This window comes from Trichoplax adhaerens, genomic scaffold (genome assembly GCF_000150275.1).
Source record: "Trichoplax adhaerens TRIADscaffold_1 genomic scaffold, whole genome shotgun sequence".
Taxonomy (NCBI): Eukaryota; Metazoa; Placozoa; class Uniplacotomia; order Trichoplacea; family Trichoplacidae; genus Trichoplax; species Trichoplax adhaerens.
Genome location: NW_002060943.1, coordinates 10,657,497 through 10,670,647, shown reverse-complemented (window position 1 = coordinate 10,670,647; position 13,151 = coordinate 10,657,497). Strand labels below are relative to the sequence as shown.

General features: G+C 30.5%; 2 protein-coding genes across 2 annotated transcripts; both read right to left on the bottom strand.

The window, feature by feature from the left end:
• Window positions 1-893: 893 nt before the first annotated feature.
• Window positions 894-7,504, bottom strand: TRIADDRAFT_63570 (uncharacterized protein; the record flags this gene model as incomplete). Its single annotated transcript, XM_002108227.1, has 14 exons — window positions 7,390-7,504; window positions 7,063-7,194; window positions 4,890-5,032; window positions 4,577-4,794; window positions 3,851-3,909; window positions 3,718-3,752; window positions 3,289-3,343; window positions 3,062-3,091; window positions 2,395-2,447; window positions 2,170-2,295; window positions 1,715-1,865; window positions 1,525-1,623; window positions 1,271-1,415; window positions 894-1,075 (listed from the first exon to the last, which is right to left on the bottom strand). Exons 2-14 carry the CDS (start codon window positions 7,165-7,167, stop codon window positions 894-896), a joined length of 1,401 nt encoding a protein of 466 aa, XP_002108263.1. The 5' UTR covers window positions 7,168-7,194; window positions 7,390-7,504.
• Window positions 7,505-9,036: 1,532 nt separating this feature from the next.
• Window positions 9,037-11,984, bottom strand: TRIADDRAFT_52568 (uncharacterized protein; the record flags this gene model as incomplete). Its single annotated transcript, XM_002108226.1, has 4 exons — window positions 9,037-9,397; window positions 10,049-10,220; window positions 10,285-10,824; window positions 11,462-11,984. The coding sequence occupies 4 exons, from the start codon at window positions 11,982-11,984 to the stop codon at window positions 9,037-9,039; spliced, it is 1,596 nt and encodes a 531-aa protein (XP_002108262.1).
• Window positions 11,985-13,151: the final 1,167 nt, after the last annotated feature.

Genomic DNA, 13,151 nt, shown 5'->3' with positions numbered 1-13,151 from the left:
CTTTTCCGAGTAATTGATTACCTATACGTACCCCGAGTGTATTAGGATATTAGTTACTAGAGGAGTTAAATGTTCACAAAGAAGTAATTGGTGACAATTATCTATATTGCGTATTCGTGAATCACTGCTGGAAGAATTGCTATATTACTAGAGGGAATAGCATCTTCTCAATAAACCCAAAAGAACACTGGTTGACTAAAAATCATTGGAGCTAAAGGATTTCTACTGTATATGACAAAAAAACACTAGTTGACTAAAATCATTGGAGCTAAAAGGATTTCTACTGTATATGACATATACAGCTTAAATCAGCTATCACAATTTGGTGTGTAAATCAATTGAAAAATTTTACATCAGCCGGCCTGCAATCGGTTAAGCAGACTTCTAAAATTATCAGAGTATTCATAAAATTATATTTATTTAAATAGGAATAAATGAACAAAATTCGAATCATTGAATCCTACCATAATAAATTCAATCTATTTACATTAACCTAACAATGAAATGAGTCTGATCGAAGGATCGTTCTTACAATTTATCATCAAAAATAAGATAGAACCATGATGCATTGGTAATCCTATTGCACATGTTGGCAACAAGCTCTATGCATTAATCAAGTTATCATCTAGACCACAACATTAATATGTCATGACATCCCCTAGAAATCTTTTTCAACCACTGACGGTGTTACTGTAATTATGGTAACACTTTCCCCCTAAGTATTACGAATTTTCAAATATTAACTTGGTAAAACTACAAAAATTATTATCATTAATTCTCCCGCAATAAAGTAGACAATATTAAGAATCTTCAATTTTTATATGCTAGCATTATTCTGCGTTTTAAATTGTTATAGGATAGTACTAAGAGCATACAAGATCATATACTCCTCATTAAAAAGCTCCTTCTATGATCACATTAGGATGTGTTAAGTCAAGATTATCATCAGCTGCTGCAATACTGGCAATAATTTCCGCTTGTTTTTTAGCATTAATCTTAGCTAGAACGCTTTCATTTCGTATTGAAAATATTTTAGCATGCTCTGGATTCTTTTGGAAAAAGACTTGCAAATTATCTGTCAGAAATACGTTGATATCACCATATTAAAAATTATCTGACATTATGTTGGAATATTGAAATCGAGAGAGTAGACCAAAAATATTCGTAAAACTAACCATTATATCAATTACATTTTGCAATTAAATTATATTCAGTACGGTAAAGCACATGTTTTCTAACTTTAAATCAGAAATCAGACTCTTTCACTTACCGTAAGTGACATAACCTTGATTATCAACATCAATCTGCTTATAAAGTTCCTCAACATTTTCATTGGAAATATGTGGATAGCTACGTGTCATAATTGTTTTCATAGATTCTTTACTAATTTTTCCGTTGCCTTCAACATCTAAAGTCTATCAAATTTAATAATTGACATCATAAGTTCCAACTTGCAATGTTAGATCCAGATATTGATAACTATTTCTCGCAGAAAAAATGAAATCATAATAACAAGCTCAAAACCTGAAAAGCTATTTGCAATGTATTATCTGAACCGGCTGGTTTAGATACCAAAATTAAACCAATAAGATATTCCCTAAAATCAATGCAGCCATCATCGTCCTGAAAATGAAAGAAATGACCTAGTATAAACAATTTTCAATCCTGAAAATTCGAATACTAGCCATTTGGATTTACGTTATGTAATGCTTACCTGATCGTATAGATTAAATAACTGTGAGACCTCTTTGCAAGGTGGAAGATTCAAGAACTGACTAAATTCTTCTTCATTCACAAGACCATCGCCATTTTTATCAATTTCAGAAAATCGCTTAAGCAACTCTTTTACAGATTTAATATCCAAACTAGAATTAAGACATGATATAAGGATGTAAGTAATGTTTTAAAGTAAAATATAGACATTTTAAAACTGTTGTAAATCATGTCCATAATGAATAATGCTTAACATCAACAGTGTGCAATATGTACAATTCTGATTCTCATCACTTTAATAATAATGGTGCCACATGTTTTGGTTATTGCTATCAAAAAAGTTACGGTAACTTATTTCAGGCGTTACAAATAATTACATTACGGTGTACAATTGTAAAATCAAGTAACACAAAATGCAATTATTTATAATCAACGATAGTAAACACAATTACTCACCTTAATTTATCGTTAATTTTACGATATTCAATGACTCCAGCATTTCTTGGTAAATTAATATCAGCAGCAGCTACCATCAATTGGCAGTCTTCGTAAGTATGATCGGTAATAGGCACGTTTAATGCACTATAAACATTGTAATCCCAAATTGTGACAGAATAAACGCAAGATTCGGCAAGAAACATTGTCATGTTAATTACGATAGTTTAATATAATGTCATATACCTTGCCATTGCCCGTCTTACGTTAGCAGCGAAAATTCGCGAATTTTGTTGTTCCTGTTGTTATTGTAAATAGATAAATTAAATTTCTAACTTATCCAGTACTGTATGATCCAGTCATAGTTTTAAATTTCCAATCTAAATAATCATGTTTATAATATCTAAAAGTGTTTTCTGCGATAATAATAATTCAAGAGGAGAAGATACGATCTCTATACACGGGAATATTTTCTTATAATAGTAAAATTATATATGATAATGCACCATTGCATCTGATTGCTAATTAACTCAATATAGTGCTATTATTAATATTCTTGCATGATGCGACCATAGTAAACTCAAATTGTGTAAATTGAGCTAAAAGCCAACAGTAAAGTGGAAAAGACATGTTGATCGTAAAGTTATTTGTACGATAAAAGCTAAACTGGTTCCGAATATATCAATACAGAAGTAATTATCAGAAGAGTAACTCTACTTATTTTTAAATTGCGAGGTAGTTCTGCTAGATCAACAAAGGTAGAGTATACCTATTTTGATATTATCTCCTTGTGTCACAACCTCGGTCATGACACATAGCTATTTACTAAAACAATTAAAAACTCTATTCTTAAAATATCAGAGGCGTAATAATGAGGATAAAATATTTCTTTGTCGCCATTTAATAGTCGTACCTCTTCGTTAGGATGGTAAACGGGCAGAAACTGAAAGTCATAAAATTGTTACAGATTATATTTTAAAATAAAATATTTGATCATTTTCAGTATATAATAGAAATGTGCAGTTAACTTAAAATGAGATCGATACCCATTAGTTTGATTATTATTTTAACAGCATTAAGCCACATACACTAACTGTAAGGTATGATATGGAATAATCTTTACTTAGAGAAAATGCTTACCTCAATTTCCACACTATGATGTAATCTTAACAATATTAACCAAAATAGCGTTGATCTATTTTGCAGTTATCATATTCAAAATCCCCCAAAAAGAAACGCAAATGACTTTATTAAATTTTACTATGGAATGACGATTTAACAGGCGGTAAATTTAGATATGGTAGAAATTGTATCTGAGTCTGTCAAATACATTATAATAATATAATATATGAGCTAATCTTTTACTAACTACACATGAATTAGGTACCAAGTACAAGATAAGTTAAATAAAACTATATAGTAATCATCGCCCTATTTAGCTTAGTATCATATGGAAATTATTATTATAGAACTATATATACACCGATGATACATTATACTTTATTATGTCCGTATATAGTTATTAATATCAAAAGACATAAATAACAAACATTTTTTGGGTTTACATACGCTTTTGGACCTGAAGGAACCCAAGAATAAGTATCCTAACATTGAAGAGAACGTATATTAAACTAGCGTGGCGAATGCAATGATATGCGCAAGTTAGAGCTTCAAATTAATCTTAATATCTAAATAAACCCACCATATGATTGTTGTATCTAATAACGACAGGCTGGACTGAACGACCCGGAATAAATGGGCCTAGAATATCAGATGAAGTAGAAGATTTACTAAACGATTACGGTATTTATATTAAACCAGTTTTACTCAAAAACTGTATGACACGATAATTTTGGGAATTACCTCCTTTAAATGTAATTAGACACTGTCTATTCGTACATGTTCCTAGTTATAAATTGAAAATAGAATAGAATTGGATAAATGGGTAAGTATTCATTACAATAGGCAAGTTATACAATTATTTAATACATGTAGATCATTCAAGCGCTTGCCTTCAGGAAAAATCATAGTTTGAGGCCATTTCCCTGGGTGATATGCTCGTTGCTTGATTAATTCAACCGTTCTCTTCCTAGAATCTGCATTAGTTCTGGAAACATAGATAGGATCACAAAGTGCCAAGATTGCTAAAACGTTAACAATAAATGAATTGGGAAATCGTTAGAACGATTTGGTATAAATGGAGTATGTCAATTACATTATTAATTCCACAGTATGATAGCAAACCGCCCTTCTAGCATAGTATTATACGTAAAATCTAATTTACTAAATAACATTCTTACTGTATCAATTCAATGCAATAATATATTCCTGCAATACGTTACACAAATATGCAGTATTTTTATTTCCATATCAATATTACTGAAATTGTCATAATTGCCCAAAAATAAATTTAATGACCTATACTAACATCCAATGATTGGGATTGATTTATTTTCTTTTCTTGATACACCAGAGACGAGACGAACGGTTGAAAGCATAAATATATCCATAAACGAAGTATGAGGAGCAAGGACGATTAAAGGTGCTTCTTCTGGTCTTGCTATCTTGCCTTTTACTTTGACCCAGTGAAATCCAAAAGCAAATAAAATTATGCGAACTAAGATGCGAACAGGTCCTTTCATGGCCCTATTGATAAAGTGTCATAAAATTAATTTAGATTGTCGGGATAAGTAGTCAAATTCATTTAATATATTATTATTGACTTCAGTATTCGTACTAACTTTGCACATCCGCCTAAAGGCTCATCATTATCTCCTCCAGATTGACAACATAAGCCACAACTGCTTAATAAAGCAGCCAATAAGACGCAAAATATTAGCAGTAGTAAACGAAATGGTAATAGAAATATCCCCACCAGAATAAACTAGAATAAAAACCATAAGATTATAACGTCAATAAAGTCAAATCCTATCAGAATGTAAATTAGTATCATGAAGCATTATTCTTTAAGCTAGAGGTAATTAATGCTTGTTAATTTTAAATTAAATACTGTATTCAAGTTAATCGGTGTTTGAATACTAATAGTACGCTGTATTATATTTTTCTGATAATCCAATACTTTTAATATTTAACTTAATTGATAATATGGCTAAATATTTATATATAAGAACGAAATCTATTCTAACTAAAATTCAAATAATACTAACCAGCACAATATCAATAGCTACTGGTATATCCTTAATATACAGTCGGTTAGTATACTCTACACTGTATATAATTCTGTAATAACATCAAAACTAAGAGAAGTTACGGTACACATTGTTCTCCAATTATTTAAATTTTGGTAATAAAACGTAGTATGAATAATATATCTAAGTAAAGCACGTTCCAAAATAGCCTAATTTAATAATAACAGCCCTGTGATATGCTTTAGGAACAGCATAGCCATGAATTTTAATCAAGTAAGAAGATTGTAAAACTTTTTCAGAATTTCGGATTATAAGTGTTGTTAGTGCTAGATCAACGATTCGTAGAATGATTAAGCCAAGTATTAATGAACTAGCACTATATTAATAGTTAGTTAATCGGTGTTTATCAGATAAAAATGTAGGGATAATATCCGGAAGTACAAAGTAGCTGATTATAACAAAGTTGGTCAATTACGTCAATCAGAAAACAAGCGGTTTTGATAAGAAAAACGCTGATTATGCTGTCAGCTTGAGTAACTATTGCATTTATTGACACCAAAGTTCAATATATAAAGCCCTAAATTTATGTATACCATGCATTAACTAATATTCTACTTTTTGAAAATGAAAACAGCCACTAAAGAGAGAAAAGCAAAATTAAGCATATTAAGAAATAATTATTATAGACTATACGTGCCTGTATGTTAGAGCTAAAGAGCCGATGAGTATCATAATTTAACCTGCGATCAAATTATTATTAAGAAAAATGCGTGGGTAATTTTTATCATGTTAACACAATACCACTAGATATGGAATATCTTAGACTTTATGATTACCGTACCGTATTACAGCGAATTACTCGTATGTCTTCACAGTAAGATTTTAGGTGGATGACTACAACTCAAAGTATTGCGGTCTTCTATTTGATACGGCTATTTTCTCACTTTAAGACTTATAAAGTTATTGGAATTATAGTATTACAAAATTTTAGCTATGATTGACTATATTATATGTTATGAGGAACGAAATGTTTCTAATTTCATCCGTGATTCAAAGGAAAAATATTGTTTTAAAAATAATATTCTAATAAAGGTTCGTTGAACGTTAATAATGTAAGACTATGTGCAAAGTGAATTCAAGTATGGTAATTACATTGCCGTCATGATCACTAAGAATCATAGATATAATGCATGCAATAACTTAGTATTAATCTCTTTTAATCGTAGATCAGATAGCTAGGAGTAAGGATAACATGGTATTCTTGAGATACATTTTAAATTTAAGATGTACTTATGCTTAGAAGTATTTTAGACACTATAGATTAGTAAATAACACACAATCTAAGTATTTAATATAAAAACAACTATTTAAAACTGTATTTCATTTATGAAATATTCAATCCTCATAATGAAATGGCATGAGAATAAACTATCGAATTTTGATCAAAAATTTACAGAATCTTGTATAAAATAAGCAAAAAAAAAAACGGCGAAGTACAACTCTCCACGTGAGAGTATTTCTACTACATGTTTATTGCTTTGCTAGGTAATTAATGGAAGGAAAGCCAGTAATTATTCTTACATAAAAAATATTTAATAGTATAGTAAACATTCTACGACAAGTTCATATTTTTACTATGCGATATTTGCTAATAATACGGTAGTTAACGAAACTTAACGACTATGTCAATGGGTAATCCAAAATACTGTGTAGATGCTACAAACCAATAAATAACATAATTTAATTATATCAAAGCAATTTTTACCTCCAAAACTCTACATATTCCTATATTAAGACCAGGATGGACAAAAGGGTTGCGAACTATCGGTGCGATTAATGATTTCCTTTGCTTAGGAGATAATTCTGACATCTTTATATATAAATGCAAACTACGTCGCTAGAATTTGATATTAATATAATAATGAGTGATCCAAGCATGGCGCAGTCAAAGAAATAATGCTATAGTAAGGTGTAAATACGCTCGTATAAGCGATATTATCTTCAGTAAAAGTAAAAATTTTCAAAGTGAATTAGCAGATCGGAAAGCAAAGTTGATTTAAAATTTGTTTTTATTATCAAACCATTTTCTTACCTTATACAAGGAAAAAAAGTTAATAGATTGACTTGTAAAGCAACTATAAAGTTAAAAATGTTTCAACAGTCTGGAAACATGGGAAAATGGAAAGGAAGGATTAAGCAATTAAGACGAATAAGTAAATGATAAAAATAATGAGTAGCTTAAATAGGTCCACTATTAAAAGGTCAGATCATTGATCATCTTAATAAAGTATCGTTATAGCAACTAGAAAGATTAAAAGCCACTCCTTACCAGTTGACTTAAAACGGGTAGAACTACAGTATATGCTTATCAAGCTTTCCGAAATAGAATTTATGATGCCTAGTAATGCCCTGAAGATATAGAGTAATGTTATTATAATAGATTCAAAACTTCATCATAGGGCAAAATTGTAATTGTTTTCATGACAAAAGCTACAATACGTAACGTACAAAGTAATCAATCCTTGTCCAATCATAATAAGATGCCATGATATCTTATTATTCAAACGGTAAACTTATGACTAATATCAGGAGGTCCAAAGAAACGATTAGCAATTTAAATTTCACCCGAAGTTAAGCATTCGAAGATTTTAGATAACTAATCGATATTTATCAGTATAGTAGCATATATTACTACAGAAATGAATAACTGTTTGGACTATCATTTTGATACCAGGCCAGTTATATGATATAGTAATGTAATTAAAACTCAATAGAATATATACATAATATTTCATACTATAATAACACTTTATAGGGTAAAGGAATTATTATAATTTATTACTAATATAATCATGCAAGGTCAATAGCAGTAACCCATTATCTATTTTATGTATGCTACAGCCAATAGTCAAAAAAATGTAATGAAAATTATTCTGATAAATTCTCTAATTAGGACATACTCTTTGTAATCATTTAATAAAATCAAATAAAATCAACCATACAATTATAATTTGCTCAAGTCGAAATCTATTCAACCTTTCTACCAATAGCTCAACTTAATAGACACGTAAAGAATCATTGACCTTTATCAAAATGTATAATATTTTTAAGCGATATGTGCAATATGTCTATCATCAAGCTAAATTATGTCTTCTAAGGCATGTTAATTGTCGAATTTATATCAATAATTCAAATATTTTGAATTAAAAAGTGATCGACATTAATTTTGATTAGTATACAAGTCATAGAGTATCTTCAAGATAATTAATCTATCATTAGTCAAATATCAGTAAATTTAAATACTAATATATCACTACTGTACTGTTCTATAACATAATTAGTGTTTAGCCATATCTCATTTTTGTTACATTACAACTCAATTAGCAAAATTGATACCATCTTAGATCTTACATATACTATTATATTAGCTTTATCTGACGTTAATCTTTTTTTCAATTGCCATATTAACAGTGGATTTTAATATTGAAGGTGATTATTCTTAAAGCTGAATTCGTTCATAGAAATTGCTACACAAATATACTTTAATTAGTTTACTATCGTTATCATCCACTAATAGGAAAATAACGATTTCTCTATAAAAATACTAAATGTTAATTTATTTCAAAGTCATCAAAATTGGACTAGAAAGCTTAACTTTAAATTGATATCATATCTCCATTTTAGATGATGCTTGTTATTTAAAGGGCGCAGTTGCAAGGATAACTCGTCCAGATTAATTCTAGCGTTTTAGCTTATTTCTTGTTTCAACCGATGATTTAGCAGACAGCCACTCTTTGTAAGACTTAGGTCTAGACTCTTTACGTTTTTGAGCTACTAATTCCATATATTCACGTCGGGCGCGATGTTTAGCAATTCTCTTTCGCTTATTTGCTTCCATTTCGGTTGTAATCTCACCTGGCAATCTTATATCTAATAACTGCGTGGATTGTGGACTAATACTCCTACTTCTACTACTGCTGCTATGCCTACTGCTACTTGGCCTACCATGAGTTCTTGGAGATAAATTATTGAGTGATGGCGATGGCGATCGGCTAATCGATGCGATATTTGTCATGTCGAAATTGTGTTCGATATCGCTGCTGCAAAGCATTATTTGAAAAAATTGATTTAATATTCATTCAATTAATCATTTAATGGAAGAAATATACGAAAGAATTTAAAAATTCGTATAANACTCATAAATGCGGTCTTGGAGACCGATATAAAATTGAACCATCACATTTGATATCTCTTAATTATACATGGATCAGTCCAGAATAGTTTTCTGAGCTACCTGATTTTAGCAAATTTTACAATATTTTATACAGTAGTGTACCGTTTTTGTTGCAGTTTACCCTTCTGTTTTCGGTTAAAAACATAGTAATAATTTAATACAATACAAATATAGCAATATATTCAGGCGAATTATATCTTATTCGATTGGATCAGCTTATAATAATATGAAGTATTCATAAAATGCAGCTTTATCCTGACTCTATTTTCAGTTTTAGTTTTTAGTTTGTGGCCTCATCTAGGAAGTCAATTTTAACATTCAATCTTAGCTATTTAGTGGTTATTACGATGGAAGTTAACTTGCATCAATCTGGTTAACAATTATATTCTAGCTAGTTGCTGCTTTTTAGGTCTTGTTAAAGCTTTAGTAAGTCTATTTAAGGCTTTGGATGTTTCCCCTAATTTTCATAATAAAAATGAAATATTAACAAAACGATAAAAAATACCGCTCTATTTACCTGTCATCGGCACTAGACGTTGAATCGACCATCTTCAATTGCTTTTCAACAATTGATCGATGATTTTGAAACGGTACTTTGCCTTTTTGCCCCTTCAATATTGCTCTTACCTTGATATTAGCACTCTTCACAGCAAAATTACTACTGCTTGTATTTAGTTTATTCCCATCACCTATTTTAATCGCCATCATTCAAGGGAGTATTAAGTTAGTACAGGTTCTATTTTATCTGGTTACCTGAAGTCATTGATTTTAAAGGTACACTTCTATTATTACCTTTCAAATTTGTCGTAGACTTTTGCATTGATTTAGCGATACTAATACGTGGCATTGGAGTCTTGTGAGTAATTGATTGAGAACGTCCACGATTGGGATTTACTGGGTCATCACCACTAGTTTGATTAGAATCATCATCACCGTTTTGATTATTTAGCATAGCTTCTTGTTCACGCAATTCTTTCTCACGTTGTTCCCTTTCACGAGCTTCACGCGCTTCTCGACCTCTACGACTAAGATCAGCTTGTATAGATGCTTCGTGAAAGTGTTTTTCCCTGGTCATTGTCGTTTTAGTTGATACCTTTTTATATAAACTATATTTATCTGTATTTATTTCGGTCGAATGGCTTCTTTGTCTGGTTTTTGCCGGTGGCTTAGCAGCATCACGTAATAATGACTCAGGAATATTATTTCGCAAATCAGCCAGATAAATTTTACCTTCAGGACCTCGTAGCCAAGTTATTAAACCGGAATCATATTTTTGATGTGTCATTAACGACTCTAGTTACAAAAGTGATTAAAATATATAATTAGCTTTACCAACAGATTTATCGCATTATAATCACAATATAATCGCCATGTTTGATAATTAACTTAACCAGTTTAAACACAAATTAGTTATCATATATTAGAATTACAATAAGCAGCATAGCTATGATACTGTCCTACAAAGACTAAAAATTTTTACTTTCAAATACATGTTTAGCAAGCCTAGCGTTGCGGAATATCAAAACTTTTGAAATTAAGGCATCAAACAGTATATCTAAGTGCATTTCTAACTTGATTATACATCAGTCATAAGTACAAGTTGCGATTCTTGTCTGCTATGGATTCACATGATAGTATCATTTCATATATAAAGATTTCTTTTGAATAGTATCGGGATGATACTTGTGACAGTACTAAATATTATAGATACCGATAGCAGTAACACGAAATTTCACAGTTACGACAATTAATCTCTTATAGAAATAAACAATTCACAACAATATACCAGCAGCTCTATTTTAGGTAAACCATATTTGGTATTAATGTTACTTAAAAGAAGAATAATACCCAATTACACGATTAGTAATTCGATAGTTCTATATATTTTTAGTGACTGATTGATAGTTAAGTTATATCAGAGTCTACTCACCGATTGGAATCTTTGTATTCATTACTGATGCCCTAATCTTCCATTTATGTAAAAACAATTGTCTAACACAACCTTTTCTACCATATTTCTCAGCTAAGATCAATGGAGTCATTTTATTACAATCACGGATATCGAGGTGAGCACCATTCTCCAACAAAAGCTGAACACAATCATCATGCCCCATCACTGCTGCAGCGTGTAATGGTGTTCGATTTGAAGGTGTTTTACCGTTAACATCAGCATTTATCTCGATTAATTTTTGTACTAAACGAAAATGACCACGGTGGCTGGCGACAAAGAGTGCCATGAGCGCTCTTTCTTTAACCCAAACTGACTGAGCTAGGCGTTCTCGAACTGAATCAAAATGAGCTTGCATATCTATAGTAATATCATGACGAAAGACTTCATCTTCAGCACCCCTGAAAGCAGCCATAATTAGGCCTTCCCATATATTCCATAGCTTTAAATTGATTGTTGCTCCATATACAACATCATGACGCTTTAAATCGTGATCGTCGTTCATATCACCTTGATCAAGATACTGTAAGCGTTGTAAATGACTTGGTATACCTTTATAGAGTAGTACATGTCAGCCATTAAAATACGCGTATAGGACAGAGAGTAGCCATTAATCAATTAGCTACGCATCAAACAATTCTTTTTAGATGTGGTAGGTATTTACTTAGATACTAAACAGTTATTCTCTAAATGCTAAACTGTGTTAATTTACTAATTCCGTTTGAATATAGTCAATTATATAATTATAATTATTTATCAATGTCGTTAATAGTCAAATAAAACTGAAATTATAGTAGGAAATGATTAAGGGTATTACGTTCTAATAGTAACAGTTATCTGAAAACTGCTAGGTGATCATAAAGTCTAAATAACATCGAAATAAAATTTATTACTGATTTTATGCGCTATCTTATACTACTCTATGAAATGCTCATTGAATTAGGAGGATATCTAGCAAATTCGATGTCTTATGTAATTGCAATAACAATTTACAATTACTACTTTCCCGTTACGACATAGGAAATAATTATAAAATATCTCTCGAACATAGTAAATTAGTTCTTATAAAATAGACATCGCTAGCGATTGGGAACTAAACATTCTCGATCTTTATATGACTCTACTAAATATGTCTACCCTGTGAATGATATCGCAATGATATCTTGACAGTATTTATTGACTTTAGCGATGTTTCCCGGTTTTAGAAAAGATCTTACTCAAAAATATGTAAAAATTTTGCCGTAATTCAGAAAAATAGGCATAATCTCTAAATTGAAGTGAATTTTCACATAGCAATATTGAAATACTATGGAGATAATCTAGCTTCTTTGTACGGATAAGCTATTATGCCATCATACTGCAAAATATATGAGCTTATGGTTGTAACGAGTTATCTTGATATTTTTAACAACTTAAGGCGTTACATTTCATTGCTATCTCCAGTTTCCTACTAAGAAGAAGCTATTTATCAAATAAACTTACCGGCGGCTAATTCAACTTCGCTTTTGAGTTGACGAACTTTCATATTTACTGGTACTGCTTTAAGTGGAAATCGTTGATCTCCGTTAATTAATTTAACGAACAGATCAAGTTTTGCAACATTCTTCTTATCCTTGTCCCTGTCGTGTCGATTATCCATAATGAATTACTATCTATCATAAGTTATAATATT